We start from the raw sequence: 23,804 nt of genomic DNA on the forward strand, positions 1-23,804 counted from the left end.
ACGTGTATTAATTAAGGCACTAAGTACCAAAAAGTAGTATTGCCTGTGGTTACAAAATACTGAGTCATTGCAGTAAAAGTGAATGAAGCAGACCTTTTGAAAAATGTGTTTTCACAGTCTGAAGCAATCTCGGCAGCTTCCATAATTTTAGAAATTAAGAACTCGCAAGTGTCAATACACCGTTGTCAGCCATTTTATATTGAATGCCGTTGACCAATGCAGTGGTATTTACACCATTATAAATAAAACACGCCAACGGACTTATAACATCGCCAGATTTAAATATTTTGCTGTATTTTTTTGACTTGCTTGAGGCACTTAGACCATAGTTGACGTTATTGGCGTTGGTATGTAGAACATTTTTCTATTAAAATGTCAGTTTTTAGTTTTTGGTACTTAGCGCCTTAATTAATACACGTATTCCAATCGAAGATTTCGGTATGCGAGAGTTATAAAATATTTTCTACGAAATATACTGTCAAAAATATTATAATTTATTCTTCCTCTAATAAATAGTACATATTTTATCTACCTCCACAGGACGTCACTGATTTTTACTTATACATAATGTATTATTTACGATCAAATAATTAAAATTTATTTTCAACATACATTATATTATCCAGAGAAAAATTCTCCGCCGTATATATGGACCGATCAGGGATGGCACCAATTGGAGCAGAATATATAATGCTGAGCTCTACGGGCTGTACGAAGATTGCAGAGCAGTTCAATAAATTAGGATTGGGAGACTGCGATGGCAAGGTCATGTACACCGTATGAATGACAATGAACCGGCAAAGAGAGTGATGTCCAGCAATCCAATAGGACGTAGAAGAAGAGGGAGGCCAAAGATTCGCTGGTTAGATGGAGCTGTCAGTGACTGCCGTATTCTGGGGGTACCAAATTGGAAAGTGGCCACACTCGATAGGGACAGGTGGAGGGAGCTGTTGGAGGAGGCCAGGACCCACACCGGGTTGTCGCGCCCCTGATGATGATGGTGATGATGATATTATCCAGATACATAGAAGATATCGGTAAGCGAAACGTGGAACTGATAGCAGCATTGTCAGGACGCCAGCAATCGGGGCATTCCCAAATGAAGAAATTTGCATCCTGTTTTCTTCGCTACATAACATATTGGACTGGTGAAAATACCAAGTTCATACAGCCCACTTGTGAAATCACCATGTCCAGTCAAGAATTCGCTGTTATAATGGTCCGGAGTCAAAGCGGTTATCTCCATTCGCTATTTAATATTTGGAAAAAAAACATATTATGTGAGTCTGCCTTAGGTGGAGGAGTTCCACCTTTTCTGCCAGATATTTAACGCCGCATCCAGCATCATACGACCGATAGTCTGATTCTTCACGATTAGTTATTCAACATCGAGGAGAAGAGGCGACGAAACCAAGGTGAACGTCACCGGCATTCACCTTGTAATCTTTGAGGGCCAACGTGGATGCACCGCGTATCTGAATATGCAGATAAAGGGGGAATATCCGTGGTTATTGAAGCTAATGCCCCCCCGGCATGGCCCCCACACGCTGAAGTGACCCTCCAGGCCAGGATCCTTGGATCAATATGTGAGGTGTGTTTATCTCACTTATCTGGTTGATCCACCACGCCGGTCCTCTCCTGAGCCCAGGACCCCAAGATAGAGCCCTGTCAGCCCTCCCCTCTAGTGGGGGCCATCTCCCCGGTCTTAAGAAGGTATATAATGGAACCCTACGTTTTCATGTGAAGCACCAGTATTTTTATGACTGAAAATGTCTCAGGACCAGTTACCCAAAGCTGAGGTCACCATGCAGTCATATGTGATTTGACTGAATTTACATGACATTAAGTTAAGAATATCCATGAAAAAGAGGAGCGCGTAAAAGCAAATAAAAATGTAGGAAATAACAAAAGCTAACAATCTAAGTAAAAATGTCTTCTTGTTGACAGAATGCGAGTGCCGCAAGCGAGGACAGATTATAGCATGTCTGTCGACGGTACACCTAGATATCTCCAAATCACATGGCAGGTACAGGGTGTACCCCGGAGAGGTTTACTACTTTGTCTGGTCGCCATTTTGGTAAAAATGAATTTTGATAGTTCATATTTGGAAATCGTGAAGTATAGACGTTGCAAATTTATTATAGAAAAATAATCGATAAACCAATGTGTTTTAATCGTAAAAATATTTTATCAAAAATCAATCATCAATTATTATTGTGACGACTGGAAAATTATGTAAAATTTTGGGTAGAAATAAGGTGCCATCAAAACCCCACTATTTATCGTTTAGTAAAAGATTTTGAAAAAAGAGGCTTTGCACAGTGACGTCCCGTGGAGGTAGGCAGATTGAGCGTCGCTTGGGGGCGGCAGTTACTCGAAGGGCGGCAAATCGAGGAGAATCATTTGGTATACTTATATAGAAATAGCTAAAAAAAAATTTTACTCGTTGTACAATAATAACATAGTAAAAATGGTGTAAAAATAATAAATATGTGTATTTCTAAATGGTACAAACCAATATCAACCAAATAGGACCTCAGACTCTGATGATTTGGGCAAGTATCTAACATAATTACCTTACTTATTCGCTTTTTATATCTAAATTTAATTAAAGTTAGTAATGTCTCCATAAAATATATTTATTAGATATTGGAGTCATGAAAGGATGATAAAACATACTGTATAAAAATGGGACGGCATTTTGCCGCTGCCTAGGGGCGGCATTTTGTCTAAGGACGTCACTGGCTCTGTAGCAGATAATTACAGGCCTGTGTCTGATGAAAATCAGCTGAAAAAAATGATGGTGTCTTAGAAAGTGTTCAAAATAATCCATCAACCTCAATTCGACACCGTGCTAAAGAAATTGGACTTACGACGACAACTTTGTGGAAAATTATGCATCAAGATTTGCATTTGTATCCATTTAATATTCAGTTGACACAAGAGCTTCCACCACAAGCCGTACATCACATACAGTTTATAATGGCATTACTGAGAGATCTGTTTCCACAACAATTTATCTGTGATAAAGAAATGGTGATGTCGATTGGTCTACACTAGAGGTGGGAAAACTGGTCGATTTTGATGACTAAGTATACTTACTACCGGTATAAAATAATACTTAGTACCTATTAAAACATGTTCCAAAATACTTACTTGTATTTGGAATACTATAATATAGAGCGTTTGGCGTGCGTATGAGACATAAGTCTCATACTCAACTGGAACTAAAACTTAACTCCATATTAGTATTTGAATAGAATTCAATAGAATCGCTAAAAATACGCTGATCTGGGCTTTTTTAAATGTTCCATTTATTACAAAATTTTAAACACATTTTAAATTTATGAGTTGTTTTTTTGTTATGTTATAATATTCTTGTTAACATACACTGAATAACAATGATTTTTTTTATTTTACGCTGCCGTCATCTTAGTCACCTCACCACATTTCCGATGGAATATGCTGCTACAGAAAATTTATGACCTATTGTTCATACATAATATGATGTCATTCACATGCATAGACAGAATATAATAATTGTATTCAAGTGCTATCTCGCTCGGCTGCATTTAATGTCAATAGTATTGAAAGTCTACCAACTAGCCAGCGACTCGCAATGATATCATATCACAAGTTTTTTGGAACAGGTTTATTGGACCAAACGTACTAAGTATGGGTAGTTTCATCCGATACTTGAGTACACAAACTGGTGACAGTATTTCTAACTTACCTCAAGTCTACACGGTCGCCGGATTTAACAGCCCCCCACTTATTTTTGTGAAGATATCTAAAGAGCAAGGTCTATGCCAACAAACCAGAAACACTTCAGCAACTTAAACAAAACATTAGCGACAAAATAATAAAATACCGGTTGAAATGTATGAAAACATGATGGAAAATGTTGTAAAAAGAGCTCGCACTTGTGAGGTTAACAGAGGCGGACATTTAGCTAACATTGTTTTCCATACGTAATTCCCATCATTCACTAAAACATTTAAGCGCAACCACATTGAGGTGAATGTCATGGTGCATGTCGCCTACTGTCACGCTGTCGCGGCGAAAATTTAGTCTATGGTTTCGTCATTTTGCAGAATATTTTGAACGTGCACCAGCTCGCAAATTCACTGAAGAATGGCACTGATGAAGAGTGCCTACTATAATGTATTAGTAATTTGAATTATTATTAATTATTCATGCTATTTTCAACTAATTTTAACAGTTTCTACGTGTGCGTACGTTAAAATATATGCCGCAACCCATACCCAACCGGCAGACCATAGATAATAGACAACGTTCTTATCGAAAATATATAGTGCCAACCGCTGAAAACAAAAAAAATCGTGATTTTGACATGACATTCGAAAAGTGAAGGCATGTGGAATAATATGATAAAATTGTTCAAAACGTCATGCAGGTGCCGATGCAGTGCAGTTCAACGTGAAGTGACCTCATTGTTGTTTTAGTGATTATGGCAGATTTTGCCAACTGACAATGTTCGTTTAAGAGTTCAAATGTGCTACGGGATGGGAGCATCAGTCTGATAACATTTCAAACACCAAGAACAAGAAAATTACACATTTTTCCCTCGTAGCGGCAGACCGTGACAGTAGGCGACAAGCACCGTGACATGCACCTCAATTTGGGTGGCGCCTTATCAGTATTTAACCATTTTGTTTTCATTTTCCATAAAGTTATACAAAATTAAAGTAGTAAACCTTCCCGGCGAACAACCTGTATATGATAATATGTTATTATTATTATAGTCACGTAGTATAAACGTATTACATATTGAAAAACAACTCACTTTTAGACGTAAGGTTCGAAAATAGTCTTCCGGTAACATATCGATGTTTTGCCGCGTCATACATTTTCTATACGATTTTTGTTTCGTGCGGTTGGCACCCTCGCCATTGCGGTGTTTATCAATATAGCTGCACACACGTCAAAAACGAAACAGACCGTAAAACTTATGAAAGAAAAAATCTTTTAAATTTGGAAGCGTCGTAAATGACAAGATGGCCGAGCGTGTGCCTGTACTGCAAATGGCGGAAGTTAACCCTTTGAGAGTTTTTCATTATAAGATAATATGATGACATATGATAATTTGAAATTTGCGCAGATCTATCTATATTATAATGAAGCTGGATTACATCCAGAGTCAAGTAATTAGATTTTTGTATTTTAAGATGGAAGCATTATCTTTTAATAATAATGATAATTAAAGAATTCGCGGCATGCCATTAAGAGCGACTAAGAGCGAATTAAAAATAAATCATTTCATTCTACTTATTCGTCTGGTTATTTAAAATACTTATTAATAAATATTCATAAGTCTGCTGCGTTTAAGTGAGAGGCGAGGTGTAAAATTCGCGTAGTATTTATTAATAAAAAGCAAAATCTTCGACAGAGACGATGAGTTTGCCCTTTATTATCTTGGAAAGTAAATCGACGGCATATTTCATACTGGAAACTGACTATCAAGAATCGATTTTCAAAAATTAAGATCTATTGGACATATTATAAAGCAAAGAATAGCATATAGTTCACCCTACCGCTTCTTGACTACGTTGTTTTATCGTGTGGTTTTCGCTTCAAAAATTGACGTGCATACCACTTTCTGTAGGCATTGCACTTTGGTATTTCATGATGCTGTCTATCAGTTGGTTTACTTATTGGAAGGCAGCATTTTTTATTAATTCAAAACCTGCAAAGCAAAATCAGACGATATCTAGCAAGAATAATGTGGCCAGTGAGATAAATAATCAAGGGAATGCAATATGAAAAAGGGGTTAAAAAGACCAGCACAAAATAACACAAGGTGAAAAATATAATCTGCATGTCAAGGGACTTCAGAGTCAAAAGGAATGATAAGAGTTTTAATTTCGTTTTTTTTTAAACTTTTTTATTAATTGTAACATTGACAAATAATATGTAATAATAATATAATATAATAATATGTATAAATATGTATCCGTTACTAAAACTACACCCTTTCCTCGTATAACACAATGCTTACGGGCCCTTTTAATTAATTTTGTAATTAACGTGTTAATTTGCATTTGAAAAGTAATTAGCAAAAACACAATTTTGTGCGGCCCGTAAGCTATGGGTTAAGAGTAGAGCGATATTTTTATTAAAAAAAAAATAGAAGATATCAACTTTAACACATACTCGTAGGATACCAGTGGCGAAGAGTGGAGGTAAGCTGTTAAGATCCGCCATAAATAGTGCACACTAAACTTTGTCAGTCGTATGTATTTGTTTTTATTGAGCTTAAGAATACAATTTACAGATGTATTGGTTAGTTTTTAAAAACCAATTAAATCCTGCGAAACCAAGCCATAATAGATAATAGTCAAAAAATACTCGTCAATCTATAAAATAACTAAAAATATGAAATTAAATCAAACATAACTTTCAATATTTTATGGATAGAGTAATATTTTTAATCGATTATAGTTTGGTTTGGGCAGGGCTTAATGAGTTTAAAAAAAAAACCAATCCAACGAAAACAAATAGGTATGAATGAAAAAGTGTGCACAATTTTGTCGTATCGCCCAAAATATATCAACACTTTTATGGTTTGGTTTAGGCAGGGTTTAATTGGTTTTTAAAAACTGACCAATAAATCTATAAATTGTAGTCTTAGCTCAATAAAAACAAACACGTACGACTAATTAAATTTAATGTGCACTATTTATGGCATATCTTAACAGCCTACCTCCACCGTTCACCACTGTAAGATACATACGCCGATCGGAAATGAGGCAAGTTTTTGTACGTGTGCAATTGCATTGACTGGTATAATAAAATTGAAAAAAATACCACGATTAAATTGACCTATTGTGTTCTGACGTCCTCAGCGATTACGACTCTTGGGTTAGCTTATTTCAAGGCTAACTATTTTTTAGTATTTCTGTATAAGAATCAACAGTCCATCTGTTTATTTACTATATCTGTGGACATTATACTATTTTTATACGATCTGCAATTTTTCATTTATCAACCTCACACTTCACAATCAATTGTCCGATCGTATCACATCTTCAGTGATGTTCCGTGGGGGTAGGAAGATTGAGCGTCGCTTGGGGGCGGCAGTTACTCGAAGGGCGGAAAATTTAGGGGAAATAGCTACATTAACTTAGTAATAACGAAAATATCTTTCAACTAAAAATTCAGCTTACTGGCTGGAAACATAATGTACTTACCTATTAATAAACATAAAAGGTTTTAATTGTAATTTTTTAGTGGGTTTGCGATGTCTAGTTTACTTCCGTTGCCCTTCGGCGTCCTTGGTGACCAGAAACGACACGAACAGATTTGCGAATATTTACAGTCTATATTTTATTAGTAATTTATCCAACACATTTCTTAGATATTGGAGTCATGGAAGGATGATAAAAAAATACTGTATAAAGAATGAAACCTTATTTTTCGCTGCCTAGGGGCGGCATTCTGTCTAGGGACGTCACTGCACATCTTGCACTTTGTTAATATTAGCGTCCGTCATAGTTGTTTTTGGTTGTCCGCTTCTGGAATCAACTTGCCCATCTTCTTTTACTGAGTGTTAACAAGAATATAATTATATTACAATATTTATTTAAAAATTCAAATTTTCAGCACAATCGGAACTTTCAACAGTTCTATTGTTTCAGTAGAGCGTTTTCAAATTTTAACACATACTTTTACGTTAATGGGGTGAGTATGTTAAATTGCGATGTCCCGTTTTTATTACTGTGTACATGCACATATATGATATTATCAAGGCGCGCACACAAGAGGAGGGTCCTCGGCTCCGGACCCACCCCAGGAACGAAAGAAACACAAATTATTTGAATGTTTGTATATTTGTTCTTATTCTTCGTCAGGACGTTATGACTGAGGATCATGTCCCAGATGATTAGGGCCATAGATCAGCCTTAGTATCATAATAAGTAGGTTTACATCCCTAAAAATGTTGAACTGTGCTTTCAACTAGGGCCAATAATAAAACGATCAATATATTATTATATTATTTCCTCTCGCAATCTAGCAGAAAACCGTATTTTTATTTGTTTTTCTCATAAAATTAACCGACTATACCCGATATGTCGCCTGCGGCGCAATTTACTTCAATGTTAATTATTATAGAATAAAATAATGCAAGGTCGCAGTAACTCGTAGGTGATAATCCGTAGTTATATGTATAGGTCAGCTGTTTATCACGACTCAAAGTATGGAGTATCTGGGTATGATGAATGTACCCGAAAATTAATGAAATCGTCTAGATTAACTCCCCCCATTACGCGGCAGTGAAAAATCAGTAATAAATTATTATATTACGGATTTTTTCGATGGCTAACTTACAGCTTGAAATTTAAGCTCATATTAGTGATTTGATACACTTACGTTATGGGCAACACCGAGCGATCATTCCGGGAATCAAATTTTCACACGTGTATAAGATTATTTATTTTACGTTATGCCAACCATGGCGTGAGACGATTCGGCATTTTTAGCTGCTGCATATATGAAGTGTAAGCAGTACTGATGATATTCAACCTTCGATCGAAGACTAAATCAAAAGAGGAAGAGATTATCAAGTCAGCTGCGTGGCTAGGTGGGTAGATTTACCAGCTGGGTAAAATTTAAAAGTTCACAAACATCGCAAAAAATGCAATAAAAACGCGTTCAGCATATTTAACCCTTGGGCGTGAGAGGGTTGTACCCTTATCCCGCGTGACGGTAAGCAGGGGCGGATTAGGCCCCGAGGCATATGGGCAACAAAAAAAAAGAAGACAGGCCTGTGAAAATATCACTGAATTAATATGAGTCGCCGGTGGCCGGCTGTTAGCTGTCACCCGACGCGGGTGTGTTGGATAATGTATTAGTTTTATTCTTGTAAAACAAGATTATGCAACGCTGCATTAGAATGGCTAAATTTCAACTCTAAAATTTAAGCTAGTCGAAGGATGATCAATTATAGTCTGAGAAATGAATAATATATGTAGCAATCATACCACTTAACATTAAATAGGTGAGAATAAAGCGATAATATTTGTCTGCATTTCCTCAATCATAACTAGATCAGTAGGGTCTGTTATGATTGGTAATTGCGACAATATCTTTCGTAATATATGTACTGAATTTGTATAAATTTGAAGAATATTGAAGCAATCCCTACTCAACTCATCGAGTCCATCACAAGAAGCACTACTATTGTCAAGATGTCACTCGACATAGTAAACGTCATTCGATTCGAATCAAGTGTTTCGGTTCATTAATGTAATTAATCAGAACCTACATCATTACCGCTTTTATTATCTCACGTTATCATCCATATTATTGTATTCAATGTATTCTTGTATCGATCAATAAACTCTCTTCCAAACAACCAAGCAACAACGATCTTTAACTCTACCTTCATTTACTGCCAAAATATAATACACAATATTACACAATGATTCAGATTTATATCAATAGAGAAGCCTTAGTTGTAGTCACCTTTTAATGTATATTATTTTGCTAGCAAGCGCGCACACAGTGGGGGGGGGGGGGGGGGGGTTTCAGATTCGGACCCGAAGAATAGTGACCGGGATAATTTGGCCATTTAATATTTCCCTTCAAACTAACCCGCCCGCATCACACTCGGTCTCAATCAAACGTATCATGAGGCCTTACATTTAGAAGTAAAGTATTAGCAGTTTTTTACGCTTGAGATTATTTCAGGAGCAGATGCCCAAGGCTAAGGTCGCCCGATACTCAAGTGTGCTTTGAATTTACTGAGACTTAATTTAATAACAAGTGCCCATAAAAGAGAGAAGCACTGAGAATTAACAAAAATAAATGATATAATTAATTAGTGATGATTTCGTTGTCGAACAGTCTATGAACTGGTTGGTCCCACTCCTTTCGGCATTCTACCATACGTAAGTCCTGTGGCCACCAGAAAATACTCATTAATTGGTCCAAATATCTGGGGCATCCAATGCTTGCTTTAATATTTCCATGCGGCATGTCAAGATAGTAAAGACGCTAACGGTCCTAATAATAATTATGTCCGTTAAGGCACGCGAATTCGATAACCACTTGTGGATGCGACAGCTCCCAATAAATCGTATGTGAACAACCCTTAGTTAAATTTGCAGGCCAGGTGTTAATTTTTGGCGTCTGTGTATGGGAAATGTACCGGAAAGTGCTTTATCCCACGGTTGAAGCGCCGAGAAAATATAAGTAGTAGGCGGCATAAATGTAGATGTCAGTGATACCTGCCAGATTTTCTTAACTCAGCCCCTTCTTGCCGACTTTAAAATCAATAAGAAAGTATTAATTAATATTTTTTCAAAATGGACCCCTCAAAACATTTTTGGCTCTTTATTAACTCAAGACATAAACACCTGAAGATTCCTCACATCAAAACTTATTACCTTATGATCTTTGTGTAAGACCGGAAGTGGTGAAAGGCGGGTTTAGTTGGTTGGAACATTGAGGGATCGAAGTTTAAAAAAAATGTATAACATTGGGCCAAGAACGTAATAGTGCGTCTCTGGCGCTAAAAAGCAGAGGCGGACCACGAAAATTTATTAGGCGACACGGGTTATTCGGCGTGTAAAAAACGTCGCTGATCATATTGGCAATAAAAATAAACCAAATGCGTCGTAAAAATGATCATGGTTTGATCTCTCGCGGGCGCCATCTTGGGTTTGCGATTTCTAAGTTGGCGAGAAGGCACATGTGGCGCCCCTATCAGGAATCGAATGAACTATTTATGATAAGCCAGTTTCATATTGTGATACGAGGTAGGTATCATTACTAAATTTTCACTGAGACACATGATTATTTACCGAGAATCACATTAAATCTGAACACACTTTTAAAATCGATGATAGAATATGAACCTAAAATAAATAACGCACTAAATACTAAAAATAAAAAGTTCCATTGTTAACACTCTTTAAATTTACCACAAAAAATTCTATGCTCGAGGAAAATAAAATAAATATTTACAAGATAAAAAGAACTTTTTATATACCACGTTTTTAAATTTTCTGTTGAATCATATAAACTTGACAATTCTATGTATTAATAAATATTTTTTTTTGTACTTGATAGAAATACTGAATAAATATAGAATACTGAAATGACATTTTGACATTTCATATTGATTTCCATAGTAACGCATGTATATATTAACAATTTAGTTGCTAGGACCCCCTTAGCAACCACTTTCCATACAAAATAGAATTAACAGAAAATGAATTCAATTCTGCTTAAAGATGGCCAAAAGGATTAAAACAATACATTGTCGTCGTATTCTGATATATTCTAAAAATTTCAAATGTCTAGCTAGTCGGGAAATTAGTTAAAAATCTTGGACAAACAAGAAAAAAATTGTACCGGACAAACAAGAATACGAGGTAATAAAAACGTTGTAAAATACACACAATGTGTTTTTTTGGTGTGAAAGGTACTATGTGCCAACTGGCAATACTAATGTTTTGTATGGACAATAAGTCAAGAAATTATCTATAATTATTTGATCTCTTGTAAAAGTCGAAGAACAAATTAATCAATCGACCAATAAAAGTTATCATTTAAAATAATTTTAGGAGTTTATTTATTAAAAAAATTCTCGCCATTTTCACCTTTTTGGTACTTAGTGCTTTATTTAAAAATTTTAACATTTTAAACCATCGTCTGATACCATTATTTTTATGGGAATTATTTTTACTTAAATTTTTATTATATTAGTTAAACGCGCCATGTTTATTGGTATAATGCTTTAATCATAATATTCAAATCATCCCTAGAATATGAAAGAATCATTTCATTTTTGTGTATCATGAATTTATTCAAAGAAACCCCTATTCAGATGTGCAAGAATTTCGATAAAGGAATAAAAAGATCTAAGTTACCTAAGAAAAGTGTTTTGGAACATGTTTTCATATAAGAGTAGGGTTAACCCCAATACTATGACATGAACTCAAAGCGGAAGCTCTTATAAATGCTTTTTTGAACGCAATGATGTATGCATACATTTATACTGATAACAAAATAGTTGAAGTGTCGGTATGTGATTTATAAATATTTGACGTGTGATCGGCGTTTTGAATATTAATTTCCATAGCATCTAAGTACAAAATATCGTAATTTTTAAATGTTTTGTCTGTCTTTTTGTTTCGATATAACTTTACTCATAAACTACTATACTATTATATCCGATCTTCTGTTTACTTTGCTCTTACCAATTTAATAGAGTGTCGAAATTATAAGATAACTACCCAAAAATATATTATTTGTAACAGTTTATCACATGTTTAACTTAATTTAAAAAATAGTTTTAGAGCAGAATGCAGAAACATTTGTCATGACTAAAATTTCCTTAGCAGAAAACACTATGCAGAAACATTGTCATTAGTTAAGATCATGTTGTTTATGGTTCACCTCATCTTAAAGCTTCGTTCGTTTTTTCTATTGAATAGAAATATTTAAAAATTCTCTTTCCTATAGTTTAGGTAAATTATTTTATAATTGTTAAGCGATGACAAAAATATGACAACTGCACTTTATAAATGCAATAACTATAAATACGTATTAACATTTTAATTAATTTATTAATAATTAATTAATTATAATACTCTTATGTTTCCGTTATAAGTCATTCTACGTGATTCTACAGGAACCGCAAGATATTTTTTTAACATGGTAACACTATCGTCAAGTGTCATTCTATCATCTAGCATCTTGCATTTCTGCAGGCTGGCTTATAAAAAGTAAAATAATATTCTGCAAGTACATGCTAAACGAATTAACACTATCAATATCTATATTGAGATACATTGTTAAATGAATTTGAGTGTATGGACTGTTTTATAGACACGCGAATTTATTTTGACAGCAGCTGTCAGTGGTAAATGGTAATACAGAAGGGGGCGTGTTCATAATAAAAGTAGTCTATGGTTAAGGATTCCTTAACTCTATACTCAGTATTTATTCTACTGCAATAAAGAAACCGTTTAAAAAAATCGTTAGTTGTAGAAACTCAATACAAACATCAAAATGTGTTTATAGTACTAATAATAAACCATTGAAAAACCACCATTCATACAGGAAAAGCCATAGTACAAAGACTGAAAAGTCGAGCACACAAAATAGATGTCGCTATTTTGAATTATCACGGAAGTACAATGTCGTATCTACATTTTGCGTTCGAGAGCCTTTGTAGTCAAACTTTCATACGACTAGTTTATATTGTGCGATACGAAAAACGTTGCTTTTACCGTTTACACAAATAATGCGTTTGTGATTTTTTTCCCCAGTTTTTCTTCTTTTTTTTTATAAAATTTGGCACTTTCATTCTGATAACAAAGTGAAGTGTTGTAAAAAAAACGTAGCGAAATTGACAGCGGGCCAAACAAAAGACGTTTCTATGGTTTTTTATGGCAAAGTGTTTTACTTTGGTGTCGAAGTACCATGACTGCTACTAAATGATGTATGTTTATTACGTATAGGTCAGTGGTTTTCAATTTTTTTCATTTCACAGCACCCTTATTGTATTAGGATTTTTTTACAGCGCGCTAGACACATCGGTTACTGTTATCACATGTCGCTTATCAGCATGTCGTTGACCACGGAGTTTCTAAAATCTAAACATCAAACTACATACAGCTTTCCAGTCCATCATTTAGCACAGTATTTCTAAAACTGTGAGATACCACCCCTTTACCCATTGAAGTGATCCATAGCCTGGGAAGCATTTAGGGGCGTAGAATATGAATAAGGAGGCGGTGGAAACAAATAGATAGCAGAAAAGGGTTGCAAAGCGAGCGTGTCGCAGGGATATGTGCTGCTGAAAAAATAATGCCGAATTGGAGCAGCATACTAGATTCATCCTTCTCATTAGGAATATTTTTAATGTTGTTTGTAATTTTGTAAGCTGTCGGGCTCATCGGGCCGTCCGACCTGATAGCCACGAAGGCCAATTATCTTCCATTTAAAAAAAAATCGGCGTCTTACTGCGGGCGTGAAGGTCTTTTCACATAATTTTTGCTGTCCATATGATTAGCTTTTTTTGTTATATTTATTAAATTTCTTTCTTTTTTGTTAATTTCCTTGTGCCTTTTCTCTCCCCGGTAGTTTGCGTTAGAGTAAAATCAGTAAGCTCAGTCAAAGCTCACTTGAGAGCTTGGCGACCTCAGTCTCGGGTAACTGCTCCTGGGACATTACCAGGCGTAAACAACTGTACAGATGCTTCATACCAAACGTAGTACCGTAGTGTGGTACGGGGCGGGTTTGGTTTGAAGGGCATGTTTGTGTTGTTTGTAATTTTTATTCTATTTATGTGTCAATTATTTATATTAAATAGTTTCATAATTAAATTTAACGATCGGGACATTTTGTTTACAATATCATTTTTTACTATGCTCCATAGGTAGAAATATAGATAGATAAAAGAGCGCAGACTTGTCACTGTACCTTTCTGTTTGTTTGATTAAAGAAGGTAGATTTGTAGGGGGCGTTGAGTTAATTTAATTATGTTCTGAAACGGGGGCAGTGAGACAAATTAGAATCAAAATGCAGCCCCTTAATATTTTTATTCTGATAATGTATGTAAATTCACTACCAACAAAATAACTTATAGTAAATTTTATGGAACAATTCAAAAAATCTGATTTGATGATGAACAATTAATATTTATGCAGTTCAAATCAACATCTTCATGTAATCTACTTACAAAGATAGTATTATTTTTAATTTGTATTCGGCTTAATTTGCCACCCCGTTAGAATATGCGGCCTCCAAGCATTGCATAACCAGCATATCCACACTGGACGTCACTGCAGCTACCTTTATTTTTCTCAGATCTTGAATTCATGTTATAAACTTTTGTATTTTAAAATTTTCATGACTGGATCAATAATGGGATCTATCATTGATATTGTGCATCAGCGCATTGAATTAAGATTGTCTGGATATATTCAATGTTTCGTTGATTTAGTATTAAAAACATGAGAGTCGTCGATCTACTTTCCGAGATAATGGAACTTGAAATTGCTTTAATACGCCTTGTCAATATGTGTGTGTAGCGAAGGAGGGTAGGGATATTAAATGGGATTGGGAGACGGAAGGTGGCCAAGGGGTGGAGGCCCACTAGTATAACATATATAACTAATGAGTACAAGTTTCTTACCTGATCCCACCTCGTTTGGTGTCATAATTGAGTTGCCTTCCGGCATGGGTCCAAATAACCTGGCCGCTGGGCTGAGGAACCCTGCTGATGACGCAGCGCAGTTCTATGATGGATCCTTCCTTGTAGAACTTGTCTGATACTGACACTCCTCGTTCATCCACTATTTCCACCTTTGGTACTGTGAAAAAAGAAAAAGAGAAATATTTAAAATAATGCCCGTAAGACTTTTTCAAGACAACTTCGAGGCGCATATGAGGCCACGTAGTGACGATTAATACCATGGTGATATATATGATAGCTTGTAGCAATACTCTCGTTGCGTTTTTTTTGGCTCAGGTGATCAGGCGCTCTGGGTGTCCGGAAACTTGTACGTACGCAGTTCGCCGTATCACACTTCACCATGAAATGTTATATGGCCGTATATTAAAGACCGTGCATCCTCTTTGGGTCGTATCTGACATCAAATTCATGTCTAAATATAACACGGTTCTTCTCGGTTTACATGAAGCCTGAGACGTGGAAACAGTTTTGATATCAAAGAGGTAATGGCTGCGAACACGTAGGTAATTGCGTGTCTGGAAACTTGTGCGTATGCAGTTCGCCGTATGACACTTCATCGTGAAATGTTGTATGAGAAATCTGAGATAAAATTCATGTGTAAATAAAACACGGTTCATGTCGGTTTACACTTTACTGAAAGCCAGCAGCAAACAAATATTGAAAATAGCCGATATACTGGATTATTAATTGTTAGATTAGGTTAGTGCTTCTGTGGTTAATGGTCTTATTGAGGTTCTTATCAATTATCAACCACACAATCAAATAATATTGTCTATACAGAGAATGTTATACATTATTGTATTGTCACCTATTGAATCACACGCACTAAAACGTTCTGGAATTGCTGGAAGTGCTGTAATAAAAAGTGAACTTATTATTAAATATAGTTTCTCTTCAGAGTTGTTTGTTCTCTCAAGGTAAAGGACAATGATTATACTCAACCAAATTGCTTTGGTTATCAATATATTCTACTAGGATTATGCGAGTTTATGTTCCTTGTATATTTTTATAACATTGTTTTTGCCGTATACAATTATGTATTATTTGCTGTAACCCTTCGAATGACAATCAGCGACTGGCCTTTGTTAATGTGGTGATGTGGTAAATGATAACAACAATTATTCATACATGACCGAGAACCGGCCGAAAGTATTTTACAACGTTTTTCTTAGCTCGTATTCTTATTTGTCCGGTGGTCGTTTGTCCGGTACAAATCGATTTTTAACTAACTTTCTGACTAGCTAGACATTTAAAACTTTTAGAATATATCAGAACACGATGCCAATGCACTTTTTTTAATACTTTTAGCCATCTTTAAGTAGAATTGATTTCATTTTCAGATAATTCTGTTTTGTGTGAAAAGTTATTTCGGAAGAAATCCGTAAAAAGTAAAACTATTATTGGTTGCTAAGTGGGTCCTAGCAACTAAATTATTAATATTAATATATACGTGCGTTACTATGGAAATCAATATGACATTTCAGTATTATTTCTATCAAGTACACATTTTTTGATCGTTTATATGATTCAACAGAAAATTTAAACACGTTTTATATAAAAAGTTCTTTTTATCTTGTAATTTTACGAATATTTTTTTACATTAAACAAAAATGTCATTAGTCATTACAGATGAAGGGTTAGGGGTGTGGTTGAACTTTCCTCTAACCTCCGAACAACAAAAATCGCGTGTTTTACATTATTAAAAATCTACTTTACATTATAAGTGACACGGGCAGATGTTACATAAGCGTTATAATTATTTTGCATCTAGATTTGGTTACAGTATCTAGAATGGTTACAGTTACAGCTCGCTAATGAGTACCCGGCGTTAGATCAAGTCCTTATTTCACATGCATACAAGAGCAGTAGTAGGACACATTAGTTGAACACTTATAATTAATTATTATTCTAGGTGATTTTGACCAATGGCGTTGTGTAAATTATTTTTAATTCGCGATAATGTGGACCTTTCGCCTTAGTTGCTGGTGTATTGAGAAAAAATCTCAAATGCATTTGAATAGTTGTATAAGAAGTACCTACTATTACTACTGCATTTTACTTTGATAGTTTATTTTTCAATTGATTTTTCGGTGTTATACAACAATTTTCCCATTTAGCCCTATTGTAAATCCCAGTGGCAAAGGGTGACTTTTGGTAAGAGGTAGGCTATGGAGATCTGATAAAAAGAGCACACTTGTCAGGTATACTTACGAGAATAGTACGATATTTACTACTAATGAATAGGTACACACTAGTAAATGACAACGACACACTAATTCAATGAAACTTCAAAAACTCATTGACGACATAAAAATGAGCGATGTGTTTAAATGACGTATTTTTCAAAACATGTATACCCATCAAAAATCATTAGATAAAAATTATTTTTATTTATAAAACAATCTATACTTACTTATTTATCAATATTCGATTAAACGCCGTTGAAATTATTTTTTTAATTATCTAATTATTAATGATTTTGGACAAAGTGCGCAGTCGTGACAACATTTTTATGCGCGAATGTTTTAGGCTCTACCATAGGAGCTTACCTTATTTCGTACAAATCAGCAGACTTGCTGCGGTTACGAGACGTAAAGTCCATACGAAAACACGAAATCACACATAATCGGAGATATATTTACATCGAGACGTCGCGGCGTTTATTATTTATTTACGGCGCGCTGTGGTATATTTTTTAATACCTTTGCAGTTGTTTTCTAAACTGTGTAATACTGTAATACATTCCTACATACACGACATCTCTCGTTGGCAAAATAAATTATTTTTATATAACATAAAATAATGAAGTGATTAAATATATTATAAATATGTCAATATGCAATTAAAAAATATTTTTCTTAAGAAGGTAGGCTTTAAATAATCGCCTAGTATGGAGTCTTTGCCACTGGTAAATCCAACCCTGCTTATATTGCATATGAGTACCTACCTAATTCGAAATAATGGTAGGCTACCGATCCAAGTACTTATCCTGCAGATATTACAGTACCTAACAGTAGTTATTATTTGACTGTTTTAATACTTTCACATGTTTTTTTAATATGTCTATGATTCACCGTGTATGAAAAAACAAGGGTATAGTTCGCAATAAATAAATTAAAAAATATATATTTCTATGTCACGGTTTGAGCTTTAGTTTGTATATTCGCTGATACAAATAAATAGTTTGAGTATAGTTGATTTAGTTTTATTATTCATAGTTCTAACCGAGTCCTAGTCAATATTTATATGTCTCGACAAGACGTGTCATATTTTAATACTTATTATAAATTAATTTATTTACTGGCAACTAAATTCAAGAGTTAATATTCACAAACACTCACCGTCACGAAGTCGCTGAAAAAGAATTCTCGGCTATTTCAAAAAACATATTTTCCCAAAACGATATGTCAACCTTGATTGATACATGGCACATTCCATTTTTGAAAAAAAAAAGAAATAAAAAAAATAATAGCACGAAAGAAAGAAAATAAATTTGCGCTACTCGCAGAAGAAAAAAACGGCGCGAAATTTATAACAACAAATTATTGAGACTGATTTTGTCGCCAGAGCATTATTTAGCATTTATTTAAGAGGATTGGCAGCCATCATTTTTTCTCTCCAATTCCTTAGTGATTTTCCGTTGTTTTGTTAACGCATTGTCGGAAAATTTACCCATGTCTAGTTGGATTCTAAGTAAGCGACAACTTGTATTACTTATTTTGTTTTTTTTTCTGTTTATATTAAAACAAAAAAAGACCATTTAGGTGGTTTAAAATAATATTGTATCACGAACTTTGAAAATCGATCAATGATTTGTGGCACTTTAAATCCCATGCTGTTGTTAGGTTAGGTTCATTTTAAGTGAAATTAATTGATTGAAATTGAATTGAATTAAGTGAATTGAAAAAAAAATGGAAATGATTGTTGCAGTGAAGTGAAAAATAACGAAAAATTTCAGGGTGTGGTTAGGTAACGTTAGGTTCATATGAAGTAAAATGAATTGATGTGTCCGAAGTGAATTGACAATATTGGTGCGTGTACATGTACGCGCGTTAAAAGTTATACTTCTTTGGCGTAACAAAACAAAAACAAAACTTGTGATAACCTAGATTCATCGGCTATCTCTTAATTATCTTGTTAAATTACACACTCAAGAAAAAAGCCGCTTATTGAATCGCCATTGGCTTAATTCTGTACACTTTAACTTAAATTACTAAATTATATAATTACTTCTCGTTGTTTTTATTTTTAAAGTAACTACTGTCACTCTGACGTTTAATCGTTTGTTTACGTAAGGAATTGCAAATGGTCAACAATAATAAATTAGTTGCCTAGACAACGGAACAATTCTACTATCAAACTTGCGTTTGTATACAGCTGACTGATTCGCAGCTGCATACTGTTGCGCGCATTCGTAACGGTGTGCGCACGTAGCTCTCAATTTCACTCTCTACCCAACGCCCAAAAAAACAAAAAAAAAATGCGTATCAGAACTAGTGTTCTCAAGTTTGGTCGATAAAAATAGGCCAAATAAGTTAAGAAACAGCTACATATCCGGCAAAAACATGTTAGATTTCCCGATAGAGGATCATCGTTTATTGTTCGAGAATCAATTTTTTTTTCTTGTAAGCGTATGTCTTGAACTTTTTCGGGAGCTTTCACAAATAAGCTCCTATTTTTCTATTTAATGTATAAATAATATTAAGCTTAAAGCTAGTGATGCCTTTATTGTAAGTTTGATTACCAGTAGTAATGGGGCATATTATGTTATTAAATAATAGTCCACGTGATTTCGAATGATGAAATTGAATGAATACCTGAAATACAAACATTCCTTATTTACTTTACAATTTTGGTGTATCTTCTAGGTATTTTGCTTGAAGTTGGTTAAAATTGGTGGCTGATCTGAACCAATTTTGTGCTATGTACTTATTAATCTTAGAAAGCTTTATATAACAAATGTTATATAAAATTTTAAGACCCACGTCTAGTCCAAAATCAAGATACGAAAGTTCGCATACAAATTACATAATGGTATGAAAGTCGCTACACGTGTAAAATAATTATTTGTTTGAAACTTAACCCACGTTCACACGTTCTGCGAATATTGATATAAAATTAAACGTATTTTATACAAACTACATACCTAATATAAATTTATGAACTTTTATAGCAAGAATATTCTACAAGACCACGCTTCTCTACTTCCGGTTCAATAGTGTATTAAAAAAAATTGTATATGGCCACACTTGATTTTTTGTCAGTACCTACATTTGGAGACGTTTCCTATTTCTGGTGGAATATAAAAAAATGTCGTAATTTTGTAAAAATGTATTTTTGATAGAATTTATATTTAATACGCAGATCACTTTTTCGGATGCGAGGAGTGCAAAATTGTCCACATCCACAGCCTATCTCTAACCCTCGCCACTGCCGTGTAGAAAAGTGTTAAAATGCTCCAAATAAGAGGCAAACATGGTGGCAGAATAAAGAAAAGAATGTTTTCCTAATGTAAAAAATAAATAAATATAATAATTTTAATAGATTGTAAATGATTAGGTACACTGTTACATTCATACATTTGCGTCGCCGGGGGATTTCGGATCGTTTCGTGCCATAGTCTGAAAAACTTTTCCATGAAATTGTTATATTTTCGGCAACGAAAATCCTTACCAACGGGCTCCGATCCTTCATCTGGTCTATTGGAAGGTGTATGTCAGTAATAAGACTCGATGGATGTTAATCTTCAGAGATGTTTATTCGTCATGGTCTCAAAGTAGACTTACATGTTGTAAATAAAACGGAAAGAACTCAGGAGAGTTCGATCCATAATAAAACAACTCGGTGATTCGAGCTGACTTAAATTTCAACAAGTTGAATGGTCCGAGTTGAATGATATTATAATCATTAAGTATTATAAATATAACATAGTAAGTAAGTAATATTAGTTCATGTAAAAGAGTTTATATATGTATAGTAACGGGTGCCGGACGAAATCCCGAAGGCCGAAATCCCGAATGCTGAAATCCCGAATGGCCGAAATCCCGAAAGCCTAAATCCTGAAAGCCGAAATCCCGAATACTGAAATCCCGAACGCTGAAATCACGAATGGCCGAAATCCCGAAAAATAAAAAATACAAATATCAACAATTGCGCATTCTCAAATTGCGCAATTTTTTGAAAGAGAAACAAAACCCAATCGTTCTACAAAATTGTCTCTCCTGCAAAACATTGTGCAATATGAAAAAACCCATTTTTCACAAAAAATGGGATTTTGTCTCTTGCAAAAATTGCTGATGTTTATATTTTTTATATTTCCAGAAAAAATGGGCTTTTGTCTCTCTTGTAAAAATTGCGCAATTATTGATGTTTGTATTTTTTTTTTTCGGGATTTCGGGTTTCGGGATTCCGGCCATTCGGGATTTCAGCGTTCGGGATTTCGGTATTCGGGATTTCGGCTTTCGCGATTTAGGCTTTCGGGATTTCGGCCATTCGGGATTTCAGCATTCGGGATTTCGGCCTTCGGGATTCCGGCCTTCTGGATTTCGACCCAAACCCTGTAGTAACACAGCTAGATAGGGTGGATAAATTGGGGTTGATCAATAATATAATATTTAGTAGGTACATAGCAATAGTCGAAATCACATCGATCGAATAGTCGGTACATAATTAGTATCTTAGGGTGTCGATGAATAAAACAGAAGACAATTTACTGTCATTGGGGAGTTATCATAGAGAGGTAAGTTATGGATACATAAAAAAATGATCAAAAAAATATACAGGAAAAATAGCAAATAAACCAAATAGATTATTTGTATTCTGCAGAAGTCTAATCTACAATGTCTCTCTTCGTGAATAGGTCTCATTATTTCCGATAGACCTCACAATAATATAAAAGGTATAGCGCAACGGAAAGGTTGTTCCCCATGTCTATCCTGAATGCAAATTCCTCCATTGATCGAACACCATTGAACCCTTTTTTATTTGTGTAACGGTGTCAACTTGTAGGTAAAAGACATCGCCTAGTTTTTGGCGGGAACCTATTTTTACACTATCCGATTGACTGGCTTCATATTTTATTATTCATGTATTTTGCATAACATATTGCAAACCAACTAAATAAATACAAATAAGAAAGTTTGCTAAAATAATAGATTCAAATAGAGAGGAAAAATAGCTCGAACACAAAATATTCTAGACCTAAAATTTAGTTAAATACTATGGTTATCCAGTGGTACTTAAGAGTATAGCTTGTGATAACTTGACAGTTTACATTTGAGAATTCTCCAATCAAGAATATTTATTTTCTCAAGAATACGAGATTGGTTTTTAGATTTCTGGAGAATTATCGAGAAATCGACATCATTAAAAAATTACGCCTTGCCTATTATTAACAGTTTTTTTAGATTTCCGGCCAAAAAATATACAGACCCGGCCAAAATTTTAGGGAGTCCTTTTTGCTATTTTTTTTTTACCGAAAAATTTCGTTCCAGTTTGCGGTCAGCAGCTTAACCTAGTGCCAATTTCTCGATTTGTCGAGAATTTAATTGAGATAATTTCTCGAGAAATAACAATTTCTAGAATTTCGAAAAATTAATTATTCAAAATTCGAGATTGGCCTTTTCTGATTATTTCTCGAAAATTATCGAGTCGAGATTTCTCGATCACCCAAGAGATAAGAAACGTTCAAAAGATAGAAATAGAGTTCGCTGGATCGATGACGCAGTTCAGTTCAGCAGTAGTATTTGAAAACGCAACACATAATTTTGATAGGATTAGAATCAGTTTAAATTATATTCATTCACCCAGAACTGGTTTAATCCTGGCTAAATATGCAGGTTTACAATGATATACAGATTTATGTTCGCTCAAAAAAGAATAAATTGTCATTTTGATATCGATTAGCAGAACATAATAATAATATTAAGTTGAAGTTTGACATGCATGATGTTAGTGAATTATTTTTGAATATCGAGAATCGAAATGAAATGCTACTAAGTTGGTGGTAATAATGAGTTGTAATCAAACAGACGGATAGAGAAATAGATATTCAAATTTTATTATCAGTGTAGATTTTAGCGACATCAAATAATGGGGTCATAGATCAAGATTCTACACCCAATTACTTGTAATTTCTGGGAATCATTGACAGTTAATGATTAGTGGATGAAAATATGTATCCCAGTACCTGGTATAGATTGACTCATGATAGTGTCCTTAATGTTGTAGTATGAAATATTAATATCCAATCGCATTAATTGTAATTCAATTGTTGGTGACAAAGTACTCGTACTATTGGACGGATAATGCTGTGTATTGGTAGAATTTTTGTAACGTCTTTTTGAATTTGTTTTGGTAAATACCTGTTTTATAAATATTATTCAGTTGAAAATGTCCCTCTGAGGCAGACGAAACCAGTCCAGATTTATTAAGACGGTACTTCAGTGAAACGGCAAATAATTTTCAACTATAGGTGCGACCAAATTTTGGACTCGCTGGCAATCGGAGTTCGAACGTCGAGCTGTGAACACGTCAATTTGTTTCGTGATGCCAACGGGGGTATTGATTCTTA

General features: G+C 34.5%; 1 protein-coding gene across 1 annotated transcript in view; it reads right to left on the reverse strand.

The window, feature by feature from the left end:
- The window catches only part of LOC147075215 (opioid-binding protein/cell adhesion molecule-like), a 147,537-nt gene that overhangs the window by 14,758 nt on the left and 108,975 nt on the right, over window positions 1-23,804 (reverse strand). Inside the window, exon 4 of the mRNA XM_085942806.1 lies at window positions 15,173-15,350. Coding sequence (XP_085798932.1) covers window positions 15,173-15,350 — 178 coding nt within the window. The remainder of the gene's footprint in view (window positions 1-15,172; window positions 15,351-23,804) is intronic.

The sequence above is a fragment of the Rhyacophila brunnea genome, unplaced genomic scaffold, assembly GCF_057557595.1.
Source record: "Rhyacophila brunnea isolate RB1 unplaced genomic scaffold, BYU_Rbru_1.0 scaffold_15, whole genome shotgun sequence".
NCBI classification, from domain to species: Eukaryota; Metazoa; Arthropoda; class Insecta; order Trichoptera; family Rhyacophilidae; genus Rhyacophila; species Rhyacophila brunnea.